Genomic DNA, 27,555 nt, shown 5'->3' with positions numbered 1-27,555 from the left:
GGAATTTTAGACTCTATTTCTCCAGGTTTGCAGGTCAACAAAGAAAAACTGATGAGACCAGTTATTCACATGTACAATGTGAAAACCTTTGTCTCTTATTATATATCAATGGCCTTTTGGTTGTAAGGTATTCTGGGTGGATAATGGTTGTTGGCCATGTAACCAAAACTGGCTTCCGATCCAGAGATATTTTCATGCCCCAAGACCCAGGAGAGACTTGGGCATGCTACCTAAGAACACCAACTAGGCAACAGCTACAGATAAAGGCTATGCCATTTTTACTTTTAAGAACTAAGCCATTGGACAGTCTGAAATCCAAACCCTGAAACTAGCTGTAAATCATTCAACTAAGCCAAAATACTTAACTTATTCCAGTTTTAAAGTTTATCTCAGTACTAACTTCCATCTAACTGCATAAAAGGTCCCAACTGACTGTGAACACGGTTTAAAATATCCTCAGGTCAACTTTACATCGTCTATTGATTCAACAAACCATTGATCTGCCACTTGTGAGACCGCAAATCATAAACCAGAGACTGAATTAAATGTAAGCTGTAAAAGCACACTATCTGTATTAGTATCCAATCTTTGTATGTGTGTATGTTTGTGTGTGTGAGGGAGAGATTGTGTGTGACATTATGTTAATTCAGGGTAAATCTATGAGAATAAATAGCTGTTTTATTTTCAACTCATAAAAGCTTGCTGCTTAATTATTTAATTGGAATACACACTTCAAGGGTAAGAACAGGCAGACCTCTATCCAAACAAAACATACTCATTACAGCAGTATCAGAGCAAATGCTTTCTGACAGTGAGAAAAGTCATAGCTCCTGGAATAAAAGAGATAGCACCAAAATGGATACAAAATTGACTGAGTGACATGAAACAGAGAGTCGTGATTAAGAGATATTTTTTGGACTGAGGAAGATTTGTAGTGACATTCCCGGGGGTAAGTGTCTCTTCCATATATATATATATATGAATGACCTAGACCTTGATGCAAAGAGCATATTTTCAAAATTCGTGGATGATGTGAAATTTGGAAGCACTGTGAAGATGATAGCATAGAACTTCAAAAGGGCATAGACAAATTGGGAGAATTGATAGAGAAGTGACAGATGAAGTTCAATACGGGGAAATGTGAAGTGATTCATTTTGGTATGAAGAACCTGGAGAGGCAATATGAAATAAAGGGTGCCATTCTAAAGGGGTGCAGGAGCAGAGAGACGTGTGTTTACCCATGTATCGGTTACTGAAGATGGCAGGACAAATTGGGAGAGCAACTAATAAAGCATTAAGTATCCTGAAAAAAAATCTGGGGCGGGATTCTGCGGGGCGGGTAACTCTGGCAGGAAGGAGTGGTGTGAACCACTCCGGCGTCGGGCCGCCCCAAAGGTGCGGAATCCTCCACACCTTCAGGGGCTAGGCCGGTGCCGGAGTGGTTTGCGCCGCGCCGGCCGGTGGGGAAGGGGCTTGGCGCCATGCTAACCGGTGCTGAAGGGCCTCTGCCAGCCGGCGCGAGTTGGCACATGCGTGGGAGCGCCAGAGTGTGCTGGCGTCATCCCAACACATGCGCAGGGGGTATCTTCTTTGCGTCAGCCATCGTGGAGGACCACAGCAGCCGACGCGGAGGAATAAAGTGCCCCCACGGCACAGGCCCGCCCGCGGATCGGTGGGCCCAGATTGCGGGCCAGGCCATCGTGAGGGCACCTCCCGGGGTCAGTTCCTCCTGTGCCCCCCTGAGGACCCCGGAGGCCGCCTGCGCCGTCAGGTCCCGCTGCTAAGTACCTACTCTAACTTACGCCAGCGGGACCGGCTGAAAATGGGTGACCACTTGGCCCATCGCGGGCCGGAGAATCGCCGGGCGGGGCCGCTGCCAGCGGCCGCCAACCGGCGCGATTTCTGCCCCTGCCAAATCCCTGGCGCCGAAGAATTCGGCAGACGGCGGGGGCGGCATTCACGCCACCACCCGGCGATTCTCCAACCCGGCGGGGGGCCGGAGAATCCCGCTCTCGGAATTTGAAGTCTAATGATGACCATGTTAATTGTCATAAAAACAATCAAGTTCACGCATGTCCTTCAGGGATGAAAATCTGCCATCCTTGCCTGGTCTGGCCTACATGTGACTCCAGGTCCACAGCAATGTGGTTGACTCTCAAATGCCCTTTGAAAACGAGGGCAGGTTTGGGGAGTCAATAAATGCTGGTAAAGCGAGCTGCTCTCAGTTCCCATGAAACAAATTTTAAAAATTGGGGATTTGATAAATGAGGGCATAGAGTGAAAAAGCAAAGAGTTTATGTTAAATCTATATAGAACACTGGTTCAGCCTCAACTCAATGGGAGTTTTCCATTCAGTTTTGGGTGCCCATTTCTGGAAAGTATCAAGGCAGCTGAATGTGCAGAACAGATCCATGAGAATGATTGGTGACTTGAGTAACTCTAGTTATATAGATTGATTAAAGAAATCAAGACCATTTTCCCTGGTGCAGGGTAGGTTTTTCTTGGAGCATGGTAGGTCTACTTGAACTGCTGCTTTAGGGACCTGTCAAAATCTCTCACTTCATCAACCGCTCTTAGTATATTCCCATTTATTGTATACTCTTCGTAACTGTTTGACCTCCCCAAATGCATGACCCACAATTCTCTGTGTTAAATTCCATCTACCACTTTATCGCGCACTCCACCAACCCATCTATATCATTTTGGAGATTAGAGCTATCTTCTACACTGTCCACCACTCGGCCAATCTTTGCATCATCTGCTCTCAATCATGCTCCCCATGTTCACATCCAAATCATTAATATAAGCACAAACAATAAGGGTCCCAACACTGAGCCCTGTGGAACACCACTTGAAACAACTTTCCATTTGCAAGGGCGGCCATCGACCATTACTCTTTGTTTCCTGTTACTAAGCCAACTTTTTATCCAGTTTGCCACATTGCCTCATATCTCATGGGCTTTCATTTTCTTGACCAATCTGCCATGTGGTACTTTGTCAAACACCTTGCTAAAATCCATGTACACAACATCCACTGTGCCACCTTCATCAACCCTTTTGTCCCTTCCTCAAATTAATCAATCAAATGTGTGAGGCAATACCTTCCTTTAACAAATCCATGCTGACTATCCCTACCTAGTCCGTCCCTTTCTATGTGACAGTTAATCCTATCTCTCAGGATTGATTCTACTAATTTGCCATCACCAACATAAGACAAGCTGGCCTATAATTGTTTGGCATTCCTTCAATCCCTTTTTGAACAATGGAACCACATTTGCATTTCTCCAGTACCTCCCGTGTTTCTACTGAGGATTGCGGAATCATCCTCAGAGCATCTGCTATCTCCTCCCTGACCTCCTTTAGTTGACTTGGAGACAGTCCATCTGGCCCTGGTGACTTATCAACTTTCAAGGATTCCAACTCTTTGAGTACTTCCACTCTCTTTATGATTTTCTCATGACAGCAAGGTGGCTCAGTAGTTAGCACTGTTGCCTTGCAACGCCGAGACCCGGGTTCGATCCCCGCCCAGGGTCACTGTCCATGTGGAGTTTGTACATTCCCCACGTGTCTGCATGGGTCTCGGCCCCACAACCCAAAGATGGGAAGGTAGGTGGATTGGCCATGCTAAATTGACCCCAAATTGGAAAATAATAATGGCGTACTCTGAAAACTCTTTGTGGTTATCGCATCCAATATCTCAGAGTGTTTCTCCTGGACTACTGTATCTGCATAATCCATTTCCTTTGTAAACATGGAGACAAAATATTCATTTAAAACACTTTCCACAGTCTCTGCTTCTACACGCAAGCTCCCTTCTTCATCTCTGATGGGTCCCACTTTTTTCTTAACTAACCTTTTACCATTAATATATTTGGGTTTCCTTTAACTTTACTTGCTAATCATTTTTCATGGTCTCTCTTTGATTTTGCTATTTCCTTTTTTATCTTGTCCCTGCACTTCCTATACTCGCCTAGGCTATCTGCAATGCTTACTCTTTGTGCCCGTCGTACACTTTGTTTTTCTGTTTGATCTTCCCCTATATTCCTCTAGGCAGCCAGAGAGGTATAGATTTCGTTGTACCAGTCGTATTTTTGGAGGGGACATGCCTACTTTATCACCCCTGCCTCAGAGCCTGTCACCAATGATTGGGGGTGATGTGGGGAGGGAAGGGGAGGGGAAAGATGATATTTGCCGCTTCTGGGGTTGGAAGGGTACCTCCTAACAAACCAGGGGATTGTAAAGGAGGCACCTCCTATTCTTCTCCCCAAGGTCCAAGCCTGCTGGGCCTCTGATCTGTCACCTGTCACAGTTAACCACCAATTAAATAGTGGCAGAAAGAGCAAGTGGCCATAAATTGGCCAATTTGCAGACTGTTGGATGGGCTGCCCAATTTCTCTCCCCACTCTTGCTTGTAGGGTTGTGCCAGCCGCCTTGGCAGGCGGGTGGGTGCCAGACAAGGTGGTCATGGCATTTTGCGAGCACCCTCACCTGTAAATCTGCTGGCCGGGAAGTGTAAAATTCTGCTCTAAGTTTCTTTTGGTACACAAAATAATAAATAGATCAAAACTGATCCATGATATAAGTAGTGTCCTTACGGAACAGCTTTTTTTCACTATTAAGCTTGATTGAGGATCCTTGAAGGTTTTTGACAATCAATTTAATTTATATACATGGCCAATGAAACACACATCAGACATAATAACGATGCTTCAATAGGTTTGCGTTTGAACGAAGTAGCTTGAACTCTCGCATGGCCTTTAATCACAACCATATTGACTAAAGTGGATAATAATTGCATCAATTTAAACTGGGATGTTCTTTCTTTGAGTAAAACTGCTTTCTTAGCTCCTTATACACCATACTGACTGAGACAAAAATATTTGTCGCTGCAACACCTGGTTGACATGTTGCACTCATAGTTTCAACAATTCTGATCAATGGACAATTAACCCTCCTGAGAAAGATGGGGCATGATTTTCCCACTGCGTTGTGCCAGGTGCTGATCCCATTGTGCCAGGAGCATCATTGGTGAGGCCCATAAAGGGCTTTGCACCGAGCGCAAAACTGCATGTGAGTCACCTGACTCACGGGCATCATGAAGGTAGGGAAAGTGGAGGAGTGGGGTCCTGAAAGGGGGTACTGAAAGGGCCATAAAGGTGAGGGGGCCCCAATGCCCTCTAGGATTGATGGGGTGTCTCACGCTCACATTTATTGATGGGGGAGGTAGCCCCTCAGAGGTCAAGGGTTGGAGGTGTAGTCTATTTCTGCAGGGCAGTTGCATTATCCATGGTGGGGGGTGTGGGGATGCTAAAGCTCACTTTGAGATTGGTGTACTCTTTCAAAACAGTGCCCAATCTCTGAGGAGCCTGTTTGGCTGGCAGCTTTAGTTCCCCAATGTAAGAAGAAATTTTAAGTCCCAGAAAAATGAACAACTGTGGGTCAATCCAGGTCTGGAAATCATCCATAAAGCTGGCCAGAATCACCCCACCAAGCTCACCCAAAATGACATTTCGGGTGCAATTCCGTGACTGCGTTGCGTCTAGCGCGGATCGGGACACACCCTTTGAATAACGGGAGAGGGTAAAATCGAGAATTGCGATCCAGTTTGCAATTCACTTGGCACGTTCACAATGGCAAGTTCCAGATCTCTGGGCATCAGGCTATATCACCTTGAACCTGGACCAGGCCCACCAAGCTGCCCAAGTTGCAGGTATCACCGCCATTGCTGGGACGCCCCAAGTCCAGGGGACAATTGGTGGCATGCATGTTGCCCTGTGAGCACCGAGGCATCCTATCGTAAAAGAAAGGGGGTCCACCCCCTGAATGTTCAGATCATGTGCGACCACCACTTCAGAATTCAGGGCAGTCAGTCGACTGGAGGGGAATTTCAGGGGTGGCAGACGGAACTGATGCCAGGAAAGAAATGGAAATCTATTGCGGTCATGGGCGAGATTCTGCGTGAATCGGCGGGGCAGGCAACTCCGGCGTGAAGGAGTGGTGTGAACCACTCTGGCATCGGGCCACCCCGAAGGTGCGGAATCTTTCGCACCTTCAGAGACTAGGCTAGCGCCGGAGTGGTTTGCGCCGCACCGGCCGGCGCGGAAGGGGCTTGGCGCCACGCCAACCAGCGCTGAAGAGCCTCCAACGGCCGGCGCGTGTTGGTACATGCGCAGACGCACCAGCGTGTGCTGGCGTCATCCCAGCACATGCGCAGGTGGGTTCATCTCCGTGTTGGCCATCGCGAAGGTCCACAGCAGCCGACGCGGAGGAATAGAGTGCCCCCACGGCATAGGGAATCAGTGGGCCTCGACCGTGGGCCAGGCCACCGTGGGGGCACCCCCTGGGGCCAGATCCACCCCGGGTCCCTCCCGAGGACCCCGGAGGCCGCCCACGGAGCCAGGTCCCGTCGGTAAGTACCAACTCTAATTTATGCCGGCGGGCCCTGCCGAAAACAGGCGGCCACTCAGCCCATTGCGGGCTGGAGAATCGCCGGGGGGGGCACTGCCAGCAGCCGCCGACAGGCTCGGGCGATTCCCGCCTCTGCCAAATCCCCGGCACTGGGAATTCGGCAGCCGGCAGGGGCGGGATTCACGGCACCCCCCGGCGATTCTCCAACCCGGCGGGGGTCGGAGAATTCCACTCCATTTGTCTTCTTACGACATTGGACGGTAGCCCTCCTGGTAATGCTGCCCGCACTCATTGCAGCTGTCACTGCCCCCCACACAGCATTGCTGACCCTGCTGCTGGTTCTCCGACCTCCTCACCTCACCTCTCATCGATGGTGTCGAGAAGCCTGGTCTGGTTGACATCCCCAAAGCGAGGAGCAGGTCTGCGTGCTGTCGTCCTCAATTGTTGACTTGGAGTGAGTGATGAGGGAGCATTTAAAATGAGCTCCCCATTGTTAGCAGCGAGCAGATGAGGTGAGAGTAAGAAAGCCAGGAATGACGAGATTCACGTGGGGACTCATTTTTGTGACTAAGTGCGGTTGAATACAGGCCATGATCTCGCCAACTCTGCCAACGCGAAATACCCCACCAAACTCATTCAAAATTACACTTTGAAATTTTTCCACTGAATCACGCCCTTTGTCAATCTTTGGGTGGATTTCACCCGCAAATTTTCTTCTATAACACAAACAAACTGAAATGTGACTTGAAACATTGATTGTCCGAATACCGTTCAACTCCATCCTTAGCTAAGCACCCCTTCCTTCACCACGGTAACACTGCTTCATTTCCCACAGCAGTAATGTTGTTCTCTCTTTGAGTGAGATTGTTAATTTAGTGCTATTTAGTGTCAGAATCAAGCTGCAAGCCCATACCCCTTAAAAATCAACTGACAGCAAAGAAAACACTTATTTCTCTGGAAATGTCTGCGCAATATAATAAATCATGGCAATTTTGGGCTTGTCAATTGGTAAATCTGGCAGCACCATCAATAAAACAGTTTCGGTGAGATTGTGAGAAAGTCTCATTGAGAAGGTCACAATAGTTAAAGTTAATTTTGTGCTTGTGTGCTGCAGCACTTCTGTTAACCCAATTATAAATGATCTACACCTGAGGACATTATTGTTAACCTTCAAAATGTGCTGTGTCAACAGAACTGCATATTAACTGCAGATCCATGGTACCTACAATTATAGTGATAATATTTGTTATATTAAAGCTTTACAATTATGATATGGGAAATTATAGCACTGTATTTCAAGGCACATTACATATATTTACAACATAAAGGCAGCACAGTAGCACAGTGGTTAGCACTGCTGCATCACAGCGCCAGGGATCCGGGCTCAATTCCGGCCTTTGGTGACTGTCTGTGTGGAATTTGCATTATGTCCCCATGTCTGCGTGTGTTTCCTTCTGATGCTCTGGGTTCCTCGCAGGGCAGGGGACATTGGCCTAAGTAGGGCGCTCTTTCAGCGGGTCAGTGCAGACTTGATGGGCTGAATGGCCTCCTTCTGCACTGTAGGGATTCTATGATAACCAGCATATTGCTTTCACTAAAACACTACTAAAATTACATATAGTTAAATATGCAGAAAGATTATTGATTTATTTTGTCCACTAACACCAACACTACTTTCTATGCTTGCAAGGAGGAATTCAGAAACTAACTGTATATAAAAAGCGCATATATATATAGAACAACAACACATTTTATTTATATGGTGGCTTTAATAAAATGTTGCAGGACACTGCACAGAAGAATCATAAGACAAAATATGACACAGAGCCATACAAGGAGATATTAGGACATACGGCCAAAAGCTTGGTCAAAGGAATAGATTTTAAGGAACATCTTAAAGGAAGCAAGAGAGGTAGAGAGATGTAGGGTCTGAATCAAAGAGCATAGGGCGAAGACAACTGAAGACATGGTTGTCAGTGGTGGCGTGATTGAAATCAGAAATATTCAAGGGGCCAGAATTCGAGGAGTGCAGATATCACAGAGGGTTGTGGGGCTGGAGGAGATTAAAGAGATATGAAAGAGTGATGCTGTGGAGGGTCTTGAAAATAAGGATGAGAATTTTAAAATCAACGATTTGCCAATGGGGTGCATGTTGGTCAGTGAGCTCAGAGGTAATAGGTGAATTGGACTTGGCGTGTGTAAGGACATGGACAAAAAAGATTTGGATGTCCACATATCTACAGAGGATAGAGCATAAGAAGCCTTCCAGGAATGTGTTGGAATAATCAAACCTGGAGGGAACAAAGGCATGGATAAGGGTTTTGGTATCAGATAAGCTAAGGCAGGACAGAGTAAAGTGATGTTATTGAAGTGGACATAGGTTATCTTAGTGATGACGTTGTTATGTGAGTGGAGGGTTACCTTGGAGTCAAGTACGACACCAGGTAAAAATGTAAAATCGTTACAACACAGAAGGAGGTTATTCAGCCTGTCATATCTAAGCCAGCTCACAGCAAAAGCTGCTCAGCTAACCCATCCTTTCCCATGGCCCTGTATTTTGTTTTCCTCTTCAGGTATAAGGCCAGTTGCCTTTTGACAATCTGCCTCCACCACACTCTCGGGAAAGTCATTCCAGATCCTAAACTCTCACTGCAAATAAAGTATTTTTTCTGCACATAAGGTAGAGGTCCAACTTGACCACTGCAAGTGTGGTGGGATAGGAATTCTATATGCCCATTTGCTTTTCACTTCAATCAAATTGCTGGGACAAAACCATGTTTCATAACACAAGTAGGTGTTCATGCCATTCACACGACCAGAGAGCCTACCCAGTGGAATCAGAAGGAATGTCAGCATGAAACCTTCTCACGCAATGGTGAGCTTATGGGGTAGAAACAGTCTGAGTTCAACAGTCTGACTTAACTTGCTGAGTGCTCCTTCGACCGCTTATCAATTCCCCAATGACATTGACCAAAGATGTATTCCAATTATAGCTTGGCACCCCATTGGTGAAAGTAAGATCATGATGGCAGTTCAGCCAAAAGATAACTTCTTTTCTCATCTCATCAAGATTGATCAATGGGACCTGAAAGGAGAAGAATATCACAGGAAGTGGAGTCTTCCCTAAATTCCTCACTCACCGAAATGATACTAATTCATACAAAAAAACAGTGCATAAATTCTAGGTGCTCTGATCTCTGTAGTCAGAATTGATCATCTTTCCAAACAGCAGGAATTATTCTGATTATTTTTATTTTCAGCATGACAACATTAAATGCTTATCAGGTTTTATTAGTGGTATAACACTGCATGGTTTAGCTCTAATATATTTAATGAAAAATTGTACAATCTTTTTTGTGAACTGTAAGTTAATATGAACATAATCATTTTATCATTAAAGGACGGTAGGGTGACTTTTATCGGACATCAACTTGGAGGAGTGATCTTCATCCCCAACAGTAGAGAACACCAGGTTAAATCAGCCAGTGCAGTACAGATCACCTACTACCTGCAAAGCTACGGGTCTGCCTTACAAGATGTTGCAGAGAAATGGGAAGCTGAATTCTGCCAGCTCATGCTTAAATTTCAACAGGAGCACGGTGATCTGCAGCTGTACCCCTTGACATCTTCTGGTCTGTGGAAGGACTTCTATAAGACCAATACTGTGGCCAGGACTGAGGTGGTGGTAAGTCTAGTATTGGTTCTGATTGCTGCCACTCTCACCAGCGCAATGAGGGACTGCCTCCGCAGCAAACCCTTCCTAGGACTGCTCGGAGTTATCACAATCTGCCTTTCCACTGTCACTGCAGCAGGGATATTCATCAGCACTGATGGCAAATACAACTCCACTCTACTGGGAATCCCTTTCTTTGCCATGGGTAATTATTGCTCCAAAACCTCTCTCTTTAATAAACCATAGTTTCAGTGTGTGCATTTTCAAGGGTACATTTGTGAAACTTATATCTCCTTTATAATGAACATGATAAAAACATAACAAAGCTGTGTTAAATGTATTGGAATTGTGTTGCTTATGTCTACGAATGTTTGAGCATACCCATTTTACAGAAAAACCTTTCTGCTACTCGACTAAATTCAGGCTGACAGATAGAAAACCTATTTATGAAGAAAGATTAGATAATGGGAAAACTTTTATAATTGTTCTATACAGATGATAACTGGACTTTTTCCTGTGCTTTATTAATTCGAAAAAGAATGATGATTTCAAACCAACTCCATTCAAAATCTTATCTGAAAGGTTCACCACACAATAGTCAAAGTGATAGTTTATCAAACCAGTTAAACTAACAAGACCGATTGTTTCACTGTTGCCTTTTTTTTCAACCTGTATAATTATAAAATGTAATCACTGATAGAGGACGAATAGGATGTTGCAAAAATTTGTAAAGTTTTGAGTAAAAGTCACAACTGTTTCTGAACCTGACTTCTGTATTCTGAAAGGTTTGATTAAGGAGACAGCACAAAACACATGTGTGGTATTTTTAAAAGATCGGCTTGCAGACCACAAAGATACAAACAAGAGCTTTATTGCAAAGGTGTTTATTTAACAGGTTGTTAGGATAGGCTGACTATTAGCCAGCCCAAACTGCCAATGATGTCATCAGTATGTCACATGATCAAGCTCTTAAAGTGACCTTGTTCCAACAAGGAACAAACTTGAACACACAACACTTTCCTCCCCCTTTACATTAGAGGTACCTGCAATTAAACACAATATGATGTTAATAATCCAAATTTACATTATGAACAATTAACAACACAACAGTCAATAAGTTAGATCTTTCGGGGGACATCAATTTTTGAGTGGTTCTCAGTGAACCTCAGGTGCCTGCGTTTTTGTGTTGACTGCAACTTCTTGTGTTTTTACTGTAGTTTGGTCATCGTCTGCAATTATCTCAACCAGTCAGCGTCGTGTTTACAGGTTGACTCGGTGTTGAAGTGTCCTCAAATGGGTTACTGTCTTCCACAGTTGTTTCTGGTATTGTCAGTTTCTGAGGTATATCTAGATCTTCACTTGGCACAGTTTGCTGCAGACATTTGGTTCACTCTGTCTCTCACAGACTAGTTCTAGTTGCTAAATGTTGATCAGCATGTCCTCTCCACACTACATCATCCTGAGAGTGAATGGTGTAGGAGACTGGTCCTGTCTATGCTATGGCGATGGCAGGTATCGTCTTCTCAGTAGTGGTATAGTTCTTGGCCAATACTTTAATTTTTTTTATTTTTTGCAATTAAGGAGCAAGTTAGCATGGCCAATCCGACACAGAATGTGCAAACGCCACACAGACCCCGTGACCCAGGGCCGGGATCGAACCCGGGTTCTCGGCGGCATGAGGCAGCAGTGCTAACCACTGTGCCACCTTGCCGCCTGGCCAATGCTTCCTGACCTTTCTGAAAAACATGGAGTTTAGCCCTGTTGTCATGTCACCAAACTTGATTTTGCTGATTCCTCAACAATCCCACTTGTCCTAGGTGGCATCGACAGTTCAAACGCTGTGAATAACTAATGTTTTATCATGAGTAATACAGAAGAACTTTGGGTTGTCTAACATGTTATATTCCTATATGACACCAGGAATTGGCTTAGTTGTTTAGACAATGATCCTTGCTCACGAGTTACTATCACTGAATGCTTCATTGTCTGAATAAACCATTCAGCCAGCCCTTTTGTGGCAGGATGATAAGGAGCAAATCGGACGTGTTGGACTCCGTTCTCTTTTCAATAACCTCTGAATTCTTGTGAAATGAACTGTGGCCCATTGTCACTGACAAGTTGTTCAGGGGTAACCACAGCTCGCAAAATTCACACCCAGTCTTTCTATTGTTCTCTCGGAGGATGTAGTCTCTATAATGCTGACTTCAGGCCATTTCAAGTGCACGTTTACCACAATGAAAAATATTCATCCTTTGAATAGTCCAGCATAATCTAGATGAACTCTTTGCCATGACCCTTCAGGTCATTCCTATGGATGTAATGGCGCTAGCGGTACCAGGTTTCGAACCTTTGCACAAGCTGAACACACCCCTGCCTTCTCCTCGATTTCGCTATCGAACTCTGGCAACCAAAAGTAGCTTCTCGCCATCTCCTTCATTCTTACTATCCCACAGTGACCTACATGAAGTTGGTTTAAGACACGGTCCCTTAACAATGGTGGAATGATGACATTCATTCTCCAGGGGAGACAACCAGCCTGAACGGATAGTTTGAGTCTTCGGGGAACATAAGGCTTCAACTTTGGGTTTGCTCCTGTGGTTTTGCCACAAAGTACCATGTCCATAACTTCTGACAATAGTGAATCATTTCGGATATACTGCATAGCTTGTCATGTGTTTACAGGCGTGTCATCGACTTCTTCGAAATTGAAAATGTTACCACTCAAACTATTTATTGATGACTCGTTAGATAAATGTAATCGAGAGAGTCCATTAGCATTTCCATGGAGATTAGATTTACAATATTTTATTGTATATTTATGTGCTGACAACATCAACACCCATCTCTGCATGTGGCTTGTTGCACAGGATGAAATACCAGTGTGCTGCCCCATTACAATTGTCAGTGATTGACGATCTGTTAGCAAAGTAAATTTCTGTCCCTATAAGTATTAGTAAAAATGTTTGATTCTAAAAATGATGTCTTGAGCTTCCTTCTCTATCTGCGCATAGTTCATTGCTGCTTTGTTCAAGGATTTTGATGCAAACGCTATTTATTTCTCTTCACCATTGGGTATTATGTGAGAAATCACAGCTCCTACCCCAGAAAGTGATGCGTCTTAAGCCAGTTGCAATGGTAACTTCAAATCCAAGTGTGTCAGGCTTCTGACTTCAGTAATGTCTCCTTAGCTTGTAGGGGCTGGTTTAGCACAGTGGGCGAAACAGTTAGCTTGTGATGCAGAACAATGCCATCAGCGTGGGCTGAATTCCTGTACCAGCCTCCCCGAACAGGTGCTGGAATGTGGTGACTAGGGGCTTTTCACAGTAACTTCATTGAAGCCTCTTGTGACTTCTTCATTATTATGAAGGCTGTCTCGCACAGATCCACTCCTTTCCATGTCCTGTATTAACACAATAAGTTGTGTAAAGGTTTGAGAATAGATGTTAGATTAGGGACGAATATTTCACAATAACTTAATAAGCCCCAACATGAATGAAGTTGATTTATGTTTCGAGGTGCAGGTGCCTCAGTTATGACTTTTACTTTTGAAGGTGATTTGTGCAGTCCCTGTGTATCTTTGACGTGTCCCAGATATTCAATAGAAGATTTTTAAAAACAGTATTTTTATTAAGGCATTTGAATATACATTAAACACAACCAAAATCAAAGCAAGAACAAACAGGAAGCCTCATAACAAATAAATAACACCCAACCACCCCACCCTTCCTGCCATTCCCCTCCACCCATCCTGCCTTCCCCATTTTAACTCCTTCATAACCCCCCCCCTCCTCCTCCCCCCCCCCATCCTCCACCCCGTCAAAGAACCTGCTCATCCTGGCCACCGTCATATGCGCTCCATGGACTATTTTGAATTGGATAAGGCTAAGCTGAGCACATGAGGAAGATGCATTTACCCTCCTCAAAGCCTCATCCCACAACCCGGCCTCCATTCTCCCCCCAACTCCTCCCCCACTTCCGTTTGACTTCTATTGGGGCTTCCTCCCATTCCATTAACTCCTTGTTAATCTCGATACCTTTCCCTCGACCACTCCTGCTTTTGATACCATCTTATCCTGTAGCCCCGGGGGTGGCAGATTGGGAAAGGGCGGCATCTGCTTCCTCCCATAATCCTGCACCTGTAAATACCGGGACCCATTTCCACTGGGCGGCTCATACTCCTCTTCCAATTCCTCTAAACTCGAAAACCTGCCCCCAACAAAAAGGTCCCCGAATCTCTCGATCCCCGCCCGCCGCCTCCCTCGAAACCCCATGCACAACCCCACCCTCTCCCTTTGCAAATCTATGATTCCCGCAGATCAGTGCCCGCATTGAGGCACCCTCCAACTGATGCTGCTGCCACTGTCCCCACACCCACAGGGCCGCCACCACCATAGGGCTCATGGAGCACTAGGCCGGCGAGAATGGCAGAGGTGCTGTCAACAGTGCCACCAAGATTGTACCCTTAAATGAAGCTGCCTCCATCCACTCCCATGCTGCCCCTCTCCCACCACCTATTTCTAAACCATGGCTATATTCGCTGCCCAATAATAATTCATTATATTTAGCAAGGCCCCCCTCCGCGTCCCCGTTCCAACAGCACCTTCTTTACCCATGGAGATTTCCTCGCCCACACAAACGCCAAAATCAGAGCATTAATTTTCCTTAAAAAGGACTTTGGAATGAAGATCGAGAGGTTCTGGAAAACAAATAAGAGCCTTGGGTATACCGACAACTTCACTGTCTGCACCCACCCCACCAGTGACAACGGGAGCACATCCCACCTCTTTAAATCTCCCATCATTTGCTCAACCAACCGCGCCAAATTCAATTCATGTAATTGTTCCCATCCCTGCGCCACCTGGATGCCGAAATACCTAAAGATCGCACTCACTACTTTAAATGGCAGCTCGCCCAACCTCCTCTCCTGTCCCCTTGTCTGGATTGGGAAGATCGCACTCTTCCCCATGTTTGACTTATATCCAGAAAACCAGCCAAATTCCTCTAAGATGTTCATAATGCCCCCAATACCTCCCAGTGAATCTGATATTTAAAGCAGCAGATCGTCTGCATATAGCGAGACCCTGTGTTCCACCCACCCCTCCGCACTATCCCTCTCCAACTTCTTGACACTCTAAGCGCCATTGCCAGTGGCTGAATCACCAAGGAAAAAAGCACTTGGGAGAGTGGATATTCCTGCCTCGACCCACAGTGTAGTCTGAAATACCTCAAACTCACCCGATTCGTCCTTACACTCAATACTGGCGCCCTATACAGCAACCGAACCCAGTCTGCAAAACCCTGCCCGAACACAAACTGTCCCAGCACTTCCCACAAATACTCCCATTCCACCCAATTGAATGCCTTTTCCACATCCATAGCGACCGCCACCTCCACATCCTGTCCTCCACGGGTATCGTTATCACGTTTAACATCCGCCTAACGTTAGCCAGCAGATGCCTTCCCTTTACAAACCCCACCTGTTCCACCCCGGCACACAGTCCTCAATCCGCGAGGCCAAGATATTTTCCAACCGTTTGGCATCCACATTTAGCAGTGATATTGGGCGGTAGGACACACACTGCCAACAGTGCCACCAAGATTGTACCCTTAAATGAAGCTGCCTCCATCCACTCCCATGCTGCCCCTCCCCCACCACCTATTTCTAAACCATGGCTATATTCGCTGCCCAATAATAATTCATTATATTTAGCAAGGCCCCCCTCCGCGTCCCCGTCCTTATCCTTCTTCAAGGTTAAAAATATCGAAGCCTGCGATAACATAGGGGAAGTTCCCCCTTATCCCTTATCGCCTCATTGTATACCCTTACCAGCAGGGGTCCCAGATCCTCAGAAGACTTCTTATAAAACCTTCTCCCCAAAGCTGCCACTCAATTCCCCACTCAAACGCTACCGCTTGTTTATCAGCACCGCCAACCTCCGCACCTTCATATCTAATCCTGAATGCAACACTTGCCCCACCTAGCCTCTCCTTAGCCTAATCTGATCCCCGATCTTCAATTGCAAAAAGGCAAGCTCCTCAGGTGCGTGAACACACGTGGTTTTTGACTGGCCCATTAAGCTCTCTCACATTTCCTGTGTCCAACCCGGTCAGGGGGCACTCCCCCCCCCCCCCCCCCCCCCCTCCCCTCCCTGTCGGTCATCCATAACCCTTCTTGGCCAAGCCCCGGCCCACGTCACGTGACCCTCCAGGCCCATTCTCGGGTGTACACCGTTCTCCTTCCCAACTACGCCACAACAGCCTCACCTTAGTCAGCTGACCCCCTCTCCCCTAAAGAAAACAACAATCCCATCCCCTCTATCACTCTAACCAACTGTTCACCCCCCCCCACTGCACTCCCATTAACTAGCCTGCCCAGTTAGCCTTGCAGCCCCCACATATGGCGCCCAACATCCTACCCCCCCCCCACTGATTCGCACACTTCCATCATGCAAATAACAATAAAATAAGAAAAAGGTGCACTCATCCTTCACGTTCCTCCAACATCCCACCACAGAAACCCACAGAAAGGTTTTCTCCTAACCATCACTCCCAAAAACAATAGAGCAAAAAGGGGCAGAGAAAACCAACATCTCCTTATACTTCCTCCAGAATTCAATGTCCTCCACCTGCTGCCAGTTCATTGTCTCTCACAAACTCCGTTGCCTCCTCTGGTGTTCCAGAATGATGCTCAATGCCATTGTAAGTCACTCAAAGGCAGACCGGGTACAGCATCCCGAACTTCACCCCCTTCTTGAAGAGGGCAGCCTTGACTCGGTTGAACCCGGCTCTCCTCTCGGCTACACCTCCTCAGCTGCCTGGCCCACCGCAAGATCTTTTATTTATTTAGGAACTGATGGAGCCTCACCACCATCGCCCTCGGTGGCTCGTTCGACTGCGGCTTCCTCATCAACGTACTACGCACCTGGTCGACCTCCAGGGGCCGGTCAAAGGCCCCCTCCTCCATCAGCTGCTCCTGCATTTTGGCTATATATGAGCCAGCGTAACCTCCCTCGGTGCCCTCTGGCATCCAAACAATCCTTAAATTTTGTCTCTGGGAGCGGTTCTCCAGATCCTCCATCATTTAGCCGCTTATGGGTCTTCTGCATCATCCCGATTTTGGCTAACAGTCAGCTGATTTGCCCTTCATGCTCCCCACCTTCTCTTCCACTTTCTTGATCACCTGGCTCTGGCTCTCCAATCTCTGCTCCACCCGATCAGTCCACGCTTTTAACGGGTCGACCACCTTCGCCAGATCTACATGAGCCTCCCTCCTAGTCTGGCTAAATTTCTCATTCAAGAAGTCAACCAACTGCTTCCGCTAACCATTGGGCTAGCAGGGGCGACCATTTAGCCTCTGCCATCTTCCCTGTGTCACACAAAGAGTTTCTTGCTCTTACAGCTCCTGCCTTCTCCACCCACTTCTGGTCCGCGAATCCATTCACCGACACCACCAGCGGAATAAAACATTCCTCCAGCACCACTGCACCTTTTTCTACCAAAACATCTGCCCAGCAAACGGGGAAAAGGATTGAAAAAACCGCCTCGAGCTGCCAAATGTGTGACCATTTAGTCCATGGCTGCCGACGGGAGTCTCCATTCAATAGAAGATTTGAAGAATTCACATTAACCTTCCTTACTCATAGTCCGTAATCTTATCGTCTCTGGAGTGTAGCATCTAAAATTTGAAGATGCACTTCTTCATTCTTGCCCATAACTAAGATTTCACCTACATAGCTCTGAACTTCTTCTAGTCCACTTAGAATTTGATCCACTGCGTGTTGGAATAGCGCCGGTGCGGTTGTGGGGCGGAATTCTCCGCTCGTGCGATGAATCGGGAAGGCCGTCGTGAACTCGGCCGAGTTTCATCCTCGCACCCTATTCACCCCCCCCCCCCCCCCCCAAGGGGGCTAGGAGTGGCGTTCCGTAAATCTCAGCCGCCGGGCCTTGGCGCTTGCGTCAAGGCGGCGCGCCGAGAATGCCGCGATGGCGGCGCCTAAGTGATGTCAGCCGCGCATGCGCAGGTTGGCCGGCTCCAACCCGCGCATGTGCAGCTGCGTCACGACCGCTAACGGCTCCAACCCACGCATGCGCGGTTGCCGTCTTCCCCTCCACTGCCCCGCAGTGGCGGCTTGATCTTGCGGAGTGACGGAGGGGAAAGAGTGCATCCCTTTGAGACGTCGACCTGACGATCGGTGGGCACCGTTCGGGGGCCAGTCCCCTCCCGAGTACGGCCGGGGTGCTCACTCCTCTCTCCGCCCCCCACAGGCCACAAACGAGCATTTGGTGCCCATGTTAACAACGGCAGTGACCAGGTGTGGTTGCCGCCGTCGTGAACCGGTCGGGAACGGCAGGCCGCTCGGCCCATCCGGGCCGGAGAATCGCCGGTCGTCGTGAAAAATGGCAAGCGGCGATTCGGCGAGCAGGGGGTTGGGAGAATCGCTGGGGGGTGCCAGGGTGGCGTGTCGTGAGTCGCCTGGCCCTCCCGCGATTCTCCCACCCGACGTGGGGAGCGGAGAATCGTGCCTATGATGCCACATGGAAGTCTTTTTTATTTGAATATGTGTCATGCTTGTTAACTATTGTTGTGAATGGGGATCTACATTTACCTGCAGGTAAATCTTATTATTGAAGTCAACTTTACTGAAATGTTGGCCTCTAGCAGATCCTGCAGATAAATCATCACAGTACCTAATTGATAGTGACTTTAAAATCACCCATATATTTGTACGGGCACTATGGGTTTGGCTCAATAACTTACGTTAACGAGTTTGAGGATCCCTGTCTCGACCAGGCTCTCCAATTTGGCCTCTACCTGAGGCCTAATTGGATATGGCGCTGACCAGGCTTTTGAGCATCTTGCTTGGCTTTCATCCTTAATCTTTGGCTTGGCTGCAATCTCTTTCATATTTCCCAGCTTTCCATGAAAGACTGTATCATTTTTCTTTAAAATCTTTGGTAGGCCTGCTTTGGACTCTGACATGAGATTCCCCTCGACCCAGTTTAGCGCGATTCTCTCCAGCTAGATTCTCCCCATTAGGGCTGGATAGTTACCTTTAACAACGTGCCATCTGTTTGCAGTCTGTCTGTTTAGCTGCACGTTTACATCAACACGGTCTGTCAATGGTACTACTTCCCCAGTACATGTTTTAAATATTATCTTTGAGGGTTTTAAGGTGATAGGTTGTAGTTTCTCGTGATCAGAAGTTTCTGGTCCCAATGAAACAACTGCACCAGTGTCCACTTCCATTTTTACCAGTTGTCCATACAGTACAGGAGTGGTCGAGTAACAGTTTGTTATGCCTGCAATGGCCTGTACGTTCAACGACAGTCAGCTGACTAAGACTGTGGTCCTTTTTTGCACCTTTTTTTAATCACATGGACCTTTTACCACGGCTTCTGTTTTCCATTTGATACACTTGGTTCTTGCTTTTTCTTGTTTGGAACTTGTTGGGCGCAATTCAGCCATCATGTTGCGCCCAACAAGTTATCCAACTCGCTCCGCCCGGCGCAATCTGGATCTCACCCCCACTGGGCATGATCCAGATCAGCATATTTAAATGAGCCATTGGCCTAATTCAAACACCTGAATTCTGCTCTCACCCGGCGTCTGGGAGTCAACAGCTGGGTCTGCGAGACCTCGACCGGGCGTTATTTAGCACTGCTTTCCACAAACATGAACACGCGTGATGGCACCTTGGAGGATCTTGCAGTCCATTAGAGCCCCCCGGGTGGTCAGGGCTCTGTCAGTTTGCCCAGGTGGCACTGCTAGGGTGCTAGGCGGCAGTGCCAAGGTGGTACCAGGTTGACATTGCCAGGGTTCAGGCCCGGGGCGCTTGCCCATTAGAGGGTGAGGTGAGGGAGGTTTCAGGGGCCTCAAGAATGTTGGGATGGGAGGTGAAGGGTGGGTCCAGAATGTGGGGGAGGACCTGAAGGGGGTGGTGTGTGCAGCGATTAGGGCAGCTGGTCAAAATGCACCCGATCTCAGAGGGGCTGTTCCTGCAGGCGAGTTCAGGCGAGTGTGGCCTCTGTGGAGAGAAACTCCGCAAGGCCCAAATGACCAGCAAAGTGCCACAGTACTGCAGCCACCGAGAAACACCCCATCAAACCTGTCCAAAAGTGGAATTTATTTTATTCCGCTGAATCAAGCCCGTTGTTTCTATCCCCAACACGCATGTTTGATGTGCCCCTTTTCACCATATTTTCTGCATTTTGCATCTTTGCAACAGTCTGTTGCTGTGTGACCAGTTTTTTTTTGCACATTGACAACAGTGTCGAACCTGCTAATGTGTTCGGGCCTCAGCCATTTTATTGATTTTAGTGCTCGAACTTAATTGTTAGGCTTCCTTATTTGCTAATTCCATGGAGATCACGACTTTTAAAGCCTTCTTTTGGTTACAGTTGCTTTCTGTTAACAACATTTTTGTATGGCTTCACTTCTTAACCCACACATTAGTCTGTCTTTAATAGTGTCATTCAAGACATCTCCAAATTTGCAGTATTCAGCTAATTTCTTCGAAGTAGCTGCGAATTGTGTAATTGATTAGTCATTGTATTGGTTAGATATGTGGAACCAGACCCTCTTGCCGATGACCCAGGTTTGAGTTGAGAAATTGCTCTGCAATATCTCCACATTCTCACAATATGTATTCGAGCCTGCTTTTTTTTGTTGCACCAGATTTTGCAAGAGGTTGAAAACTCTCTCCCCCATCGTGCTCAGGACGGTCGGGACTACTATGTCCACCACAAATTTGTTCGCCTGAACAAAGTATTAAACATTTTTAGTGTATGAGCTTCAGCACTTTGTGCTTTCATCATATGGTCCTTTGGTGCCAAAATCTCCAACTCCACCCATTTTACTATGGCAAGGTTTGCATAAGCACAATGCGCCACCAAGTTTTTTGCACGACCTCGCTTCTTTTATTCCTTTCAAACAAGATAACCCTGGGCTCAGCCTGATTCTTTCTGACTTTTACAAAGGGTGTTGCAAGGACTGGCCATGCTCAATTGCCCCTAAGTATCGAAAGATGCGCAGGTTAGGTGAATTGGCCATGATCAATACACCGGGTTACAGGGAGAGGTGGAGTGTTCCTTTGGAGAGTTGGTGCGGCCTCGATGGGCCAAAAGGCCTCCTTCTGCACTGTATGGATTCAACAGATTCCAACAATATGCAGGTATTCATTTCAAATGTTTCCACTTTAAGTATCACAGAGAACCCGGGGTGGAATTTGTCTTGCGTGATAGCGAATCAATAATATGTAACACCAGTATGGTTTTCCCTGGGCTACTGATTTATTATCGACTGTTATGTGCTGCCACCCAAGACCTTTCACCTTTCCAACCTATAGGAAAAGTGCAGTAAAATTAAACATCAAAAAAGATTCTACTTCAATGGAATAGCTTCAGAAGTGATCTATAATTGGATTCTAGAGATTTAAAATTAATGAAAACAGATTTTCTTCCTTGTGGCAATGAAGTGCTCTTAAATTATTTCAACTATACTAGACAGAAGCATTTAGCACACTTTGCTGCCGGTGGTAATTTGATTTCCTGACTTCCTCATGAATATATGAATTAGGAGAAGGGGTAGGCCCCTCAGGCTCACAAGCTCTCTCCGTCATTCAGTAAGATAATTTTAATTTTAACTTCATAGTCCTGCCTATCCCTGATAACCTTTCACCCTTTGCTTTGGAAGAATCTATTGTTTCTGCCTTAAACATATTCAAAGGCTGTGCCTGAATCACCTTTTGAGGAAGATAGTTCCAAAGACTTTGAAATTCTCTTTCTCAAAAGACAGCAGAAGTACAGTCTTTAAATATGTTTAAGGCAGAAGTAAATAGACTCTTGGTTAACAAGGGGGTGATAGATTATTGGAGGTAGGAAGGAATTTCGGTTTGAGGTTGCAATCAGAACAGCCATTATCTTATTTAATGGCGGAGCAGGCTCAAATCAGAATTTACAGTGCAGAAGGAGGCCATTCGGTCAACACCAGCCCCTGGAAGAGTACCCTACTAAGCCCACACCTCCACTGTATCCCTGTAACCCAGCAACCCCACGTAACTTTTCGACACTATGGGGCAATTTAGTGTGACCAATCCAACTAACCTGCACATCTTTGGACTGTGAGAGGAAACCGGAGCACCCTGAGGAAACCCACGCAGACAGAGGGAGGCCAAATGGCCTACTTTTAATTTGTATGTTTGTACATCCGTACATTAAATGGGTGACCCATTGTTTTTAAACCTTATCAAAAGTAGTAAAACATTTACCAAATTAATTTGCCAAGTGGTGTATTTGTAAAACCAAAGATAAAAGCAAATTACTGTGGATGCTGGAATCTGAAACAAAAAAAGAAAATACTGGACAATTGCAGCACCTGTGGAGAGAAAAGGGAGCTAATGTTTTAAGTCTGGGTAAGTCTTTATCAAAGCTTTGACAAAGAGTCATCCAGACTTGAAATGTTAACTCCCTTTTCTCTCTCACAGATGTTGTCAGACCTGCTGAGATTGTCCACTATTTTCTGTTTCTGTTTTTTATAAAAACCCTTTTACCATCCCTTTGACAGCAGGCTGGGAGGTGGGAGGCTTTATAAATTGGTGGCAAAAAGCTTTGGGAATGACCTTGTCATCTTCCCGTTGCCACAGGATATTCTGAGTGGTGGAAAGGGAAGAGGTTCAGCTTTCCGCCAACTGGAGGCGGGCAGCCAATTAAATCAATTAATTAGATAATTAAGAACCACTTTCCACATCCGCTACCATTTTACTGGTGTCAGAATGGATCCCTGGTGCAAGGGAACATGGCCACGTAAATTCTGGAACTCACTGCCTGAAAGGGTGGTGGAGGCAGAGACCTTGATAACATTTAGAAAGTATTTAGATGTGCACTTGCGGTGCCAAGGCATACAAGGCTATAATAATAATCTTTATTGTCACAAGTAAGCTTACATTAACACTGCAATGAAGTTATTCTGAAATTCCCCGTCACCACATTCCGGCACCTGTTCGGATACACAGAGGGAGGATTCAGAATGTCCAATTCACCTAACAGTGTGTCTTTCAGGACTTGCGGGAGGAAACGGGAGTACCCGGAAGAAACCCACGCAGATACAGGGAGAATGTGCAGATTCCCACAGACAGTGACCCAAGCCGGGAAACAAACCTGGGATCCTGGCGCTGTGATGCAACAGTACTAACCACTGTGCTACCATGCCATGAGACAAGTGCTGGAAAATGGGATAGAATAGTTAGCTCGTGTTTTTGACCGGCACAGACGCGATGAGCTAAAGTGCCTTTTATTTGCTGTAAACCTCTATGACTCTATAACACCCTGTGTTATATTGAGGTGGCCATCCTTCATGTCTGTTCGATGGCGCAGAAGGGCCTTCCCCCTGCTACTCCACTCTGATGCCACACTAAATTACCTACAGTGAATGGTCCACTGATCGCCGGAGCTTGACTGCCTGGTCCCAGCACGTTAAATAAAGAAAGCTTATCTGGTCTTCAAGGGTGCTTCAACATGGATGTGTCTCTCCTTTTCACTGCAGTCTCAGCAGCAACCACTTCCATCAGTGGCAATGTGTAGGCTGACGAGCTGCCAGTACCTCTGATTGAGCCGGCAGCACTGAGAGACAGGCTTCCACCTTCAATTGGACAGCAATCTTAGCGGCCGCCTCTCAGCAACTGATTAAATGCCATCCAGGATCCAGCCGCTCACCCTTGGAGGCACGTTGCCCACTTTAGGTGCCAGCTATGGGACAACCTGGGAGATGAGAAAATTCTGCCTGTTATCAATGAATTATTCTCACTTGTCAGGCCTCTGCAGTAGGGAACTCCCTACTGTGCGGCGTGTTTCACAGAGGGGTAGGTAGGCGGTTATCACTGAGCCGCAAGGATCTTTGCATCACCGAAACAATTGCACAGACACATTAGAGAATCACATTATTTCCAAAATTGTTTGCCCTTAACTTGTAACATTACAAATTCCCCATGGGTACTTATAAAGCAATGCATACAAAATCAGGTACAAATTTCAGAGAATCATAGAATGTTTAGCATGTTTTATTGCGAAATATCATATTCAACAGGATTTGTTACAGTCTTGCTAGCTTAGCTGAGCAACTTAATTTAGTAAATAGAAACCAAAATCACCAATAGCATATGAAACGTTGGAAGGTCACTCTAACAGTTTCACTCAATTTATTGAATTCTACAGGACGATAGGACCCCACACATGGTCCATTTGCACAGCCAGTGCCTTGGATCAAAGAATAGTACACAGAATGTGCTTGACCTAGTGAATCTCAGCCAGCATTATTGCCGGAGGGTGGGTTTCCACACCGTAAAGTCTCGATAGGTGAATATCTCATTTCACATAAATGTGCCTTTCTTCACCCCCTTGACAAAGTGGGCATTTTCTCAAATTAGTTTAGAGCACATGGAAATCATTCATTCAGAATTATTCATGCCAACTATCAACAATGGTCCCTCAATGTGCGGCGTTGATCTGGAATCAGCCAAGGTCTTGTGTGTCTTCCTGCCTCCCAGAACCTTTATCCAGCATCAGTTGTCATAATTCACTAATTTTTGTGGCTTCACAGTGGCTTCTGGCAATTATAGTACTTTTCCCCTTGTAGTGAAGTGATTCCATTATTAGAATAATCCAAAGGTTTATGAATTGGATTGGAGTTTTAGAATATCATGATATGATTACATGATACTAACATAATTCCTAGAAAGTTATTGTAGAATGTCATTGAACTCGAGCTGTGACAGTTTGTTACTCATATTATCAGCCTTTTGGCATTATGGTAAAGATGTATTATATTGCTAAATTCTGCTAAAAAAGAAAAATTTTAGACATTTTAGGATGATTTATTAGACGTTCCAATATCACTTTTTACAGTGAAAATATTTAAATTTAAAATTTTGAAAAAATGTTTAAATTTAAAATTTTTAAAAACTGTTTAAATTTTTAATATGAAAACTTAATCATGCCTACTAAATCAGGAATTTTTATGCGTTTTGCTGCAGACGTATGCTTTATCCAGCTTTTGTGGTTCAGTGAATGTAAGCCATGCCCAAAACTGCCTGGGTGCGATTCTCCGCAAATGCGGCGAGTCGTAAAGGCTGCCGTGAAACTGGCCGTGTTTCATGGCAGCCTCCGAGCCCCCTCCCGGGACCCGATTCTCCCCCCCCGGGCGAGGCTAGCAGTGGGGCACCGTGAAGCACGGCATCGCGGCCTTAGCGACCGTCGCTAAGTCCGCGCGCCAAGCGTCACGCCGGCTGACGCGCACGATGACGTCAGCCGCGCATGCGTGGATTGGACGGATCCAACCCGCATATGCGCGGGGCCGTCATCTCCCTCGGCCGCCCTGCGGACTGATCCTGCAGGGCAGCGGAGGGAGAAAGAGTGCGTCCGTAACGGACGCACTGCCCGCGGTCGATGGACACCGATCGCGAGCCCATGCCCCCCTTGGCACGGCCGTGGTACTGCCGTGCCAATCGGGGCCCTGGAAGGGCATGTTGGGGCCGTTTTTACGACGGCAGCAAGCAGGTGTGTTTGCTGCCGTAAAAACGGCCGTAAAGGCCTGGGAACTCAGCCCATCGGCCTGGGGAGAATCGCTGTTCGCCGTAAAAAAACAGCGAGCGGCGATTCGTGTCGTGGGGCGGCCGTGGGGGGGGGGGGAGAATAGCGGGAGGGCGTGAAAAATGTCGGGGACGCCCTCCCGCTATTCTCCGACCCATCGTGGGCAGCGGAGAATCGCGTCCCCTGTCTTTTGCACCCATGCTACACAGCAATGCCTTTCTACATTCTACACCAGGTAGAATTCTCTCTCATGGAAATTGAAATTCTCACCAGATGTCTACTCCAATAAGTAACCGTACTTAGATATTGGATATTTTTAAGCCAACAAAACATTACTGAATGATAATTTGCATAGTAGTTTTAAGAATTGTGCTTCCTATAGCTGCAAAATTGGTGTAATTAGTTTTAATCTGTCACCACTTCGACTTGCAGATAAATGGCAATACATCATTTTGATGATGATAAATATTTTCTGCAACATGAATATTGGCTCTGCTAATATCTGCTTTAGTACCCACATTGAATGATAAACCCAGATCAGTGCATACACCAGGGGCTGGTTTAGCACAGTGAGCTGAATAGCTGGCTTGCAATGCAGACCAATGCCAGCAGCGTAGGTTCAATTCCCATACCGGCCTCCCCGAGCAGGTGCCAGAATGTGGCGACTAAGGGCTTTTCACAGTAATTTTATTGAAGCCTACTTGTGACAGTAAGTGATTATTAGCATTTTGGCAATTCTTCATGGTCATCTAAACATCTCAGAGGCAACATCGCAAACATGTAAGGAGAAACATTTCATTGGTGTACACATAAACCAAAATCTTTTAGAGCAGTTTAAATTTCATGATGGCTATAATTTGGTGATTCTGGAAACAGCGTAGATTTTATTTCAAACCCAGATCCTCCATTTGCTTAGACTAGTTGAATCTTTCGCTGCATAAACTTCAAATTTCTGGGTCGTGAGTGGTTGAGCCAACAGTCCTGGAGAAGCTGCAGCCACACAAAAAAGATGTGAAACTTTAAGACTTGGAAGGAGGGTGGGTGCTCTGCCTGGCACCATGAAGAAACCATGAGGCCTTCTGCCAAACCATGCTCACCTCATTTCCTTCACCAGCACCACATCTCCTCACAAAATCTACCTGTGGGCCTCATTATCAACAACTATTGGTTAGTCCCTGCTTGACAAATTATGACAGAGCCATAAAATCTCCACAGTGCAGAAGGAGGCCATTTGGTCCATTGAGTCTTTACCAACCCTCTAAAAGAGCATCCAACCGAGGCCCACTCCCCCAGTCTATCCCCATAACTACTCTAACCTCCACATCTTTGGACACTAAGGGGCAATTTAGCATGGCCAATCCAACTAACCTGCACATCGTTGAACTGTGGGAGGAAACTGGAGCACCTGGAGGAAACCCATGCAGTGCAGACACAGGGAGAACATGTAAACTCCACACAGACAGTGACCCAAGGCTGGAATTGAACCTTGGTTCCTGGTGCTGTGAGGCAGCAGTCTAACCACTGTTCCACACACCGCCCCTTAACACTCAATTTTTGTGGTTTCATACAAACTCCTTTGTTGAAAGCAGTGCCAGAGAGTGACTGGAACCCCCTACCCAGTTTAAAAATCTGATGCTTTATTGACTGAGGCACCTGGACTGAAATGATGTTCACACCTTGCTGGAATTATAATGATGAGGCTCTGATGCCAATTCCCAGTGTCTCATTTTCAAAATCTAATTTACCAGTTCTTAAGCCTTTCCTTTCCAATGTGCAGAACTGCATCCAGTTTCAGGCATTGTCTAATTTCTACTTCTGGGTGTCTTGTAACCCAAACACCTTGCAAGGTATTTGAAGAATACACGGAGTGAAGCACTTATAGTCATGCCGAT

General features: G+C 46.3%; 1 protein-coding gene across 1 annotated transcript in view; it reads left to right on the top strand.

Annotated features, from left to right (window-relative positions):
- Positions 1–27,555, top strand: part of ptchd4 (patched domain containing 4) — a 109,349-nt gene that overhangs the window by 19,327 nt on the left and 62,467 nt on the right. Inside the window, exon 2 of the mRNA XM_038799891.1 lies at positions 9,809–10,286. Coding sequence (XP_038655819.1) covers positions 9,809–10,286 — 478 coding nt within the window. The remainder of the gene's footprint in view (positions 1–9,808; positions 10,287–27,555) is intronic.

Source organism: Scyliorhinus canicula, chromosome 6 (assembly GCF_902713615.1).
Source record: "Scyliorhinus canicula chromosome 6, sScyCan1.1, whole genome shotgun sequence".
In the NCBI taxonomy this organism is placed as follows: Eukaryota; Metazoa; Chordata; class Chondrichthyes; order Carcharhiniformes; family Scyliorhinidae; genus Scyliorhinus; species Scyliorhinus canicula.
Note: the sequence above shows the minus strand (reverse complement) of the source record. Positions and strands in the feature narration are given on the sequence as shown.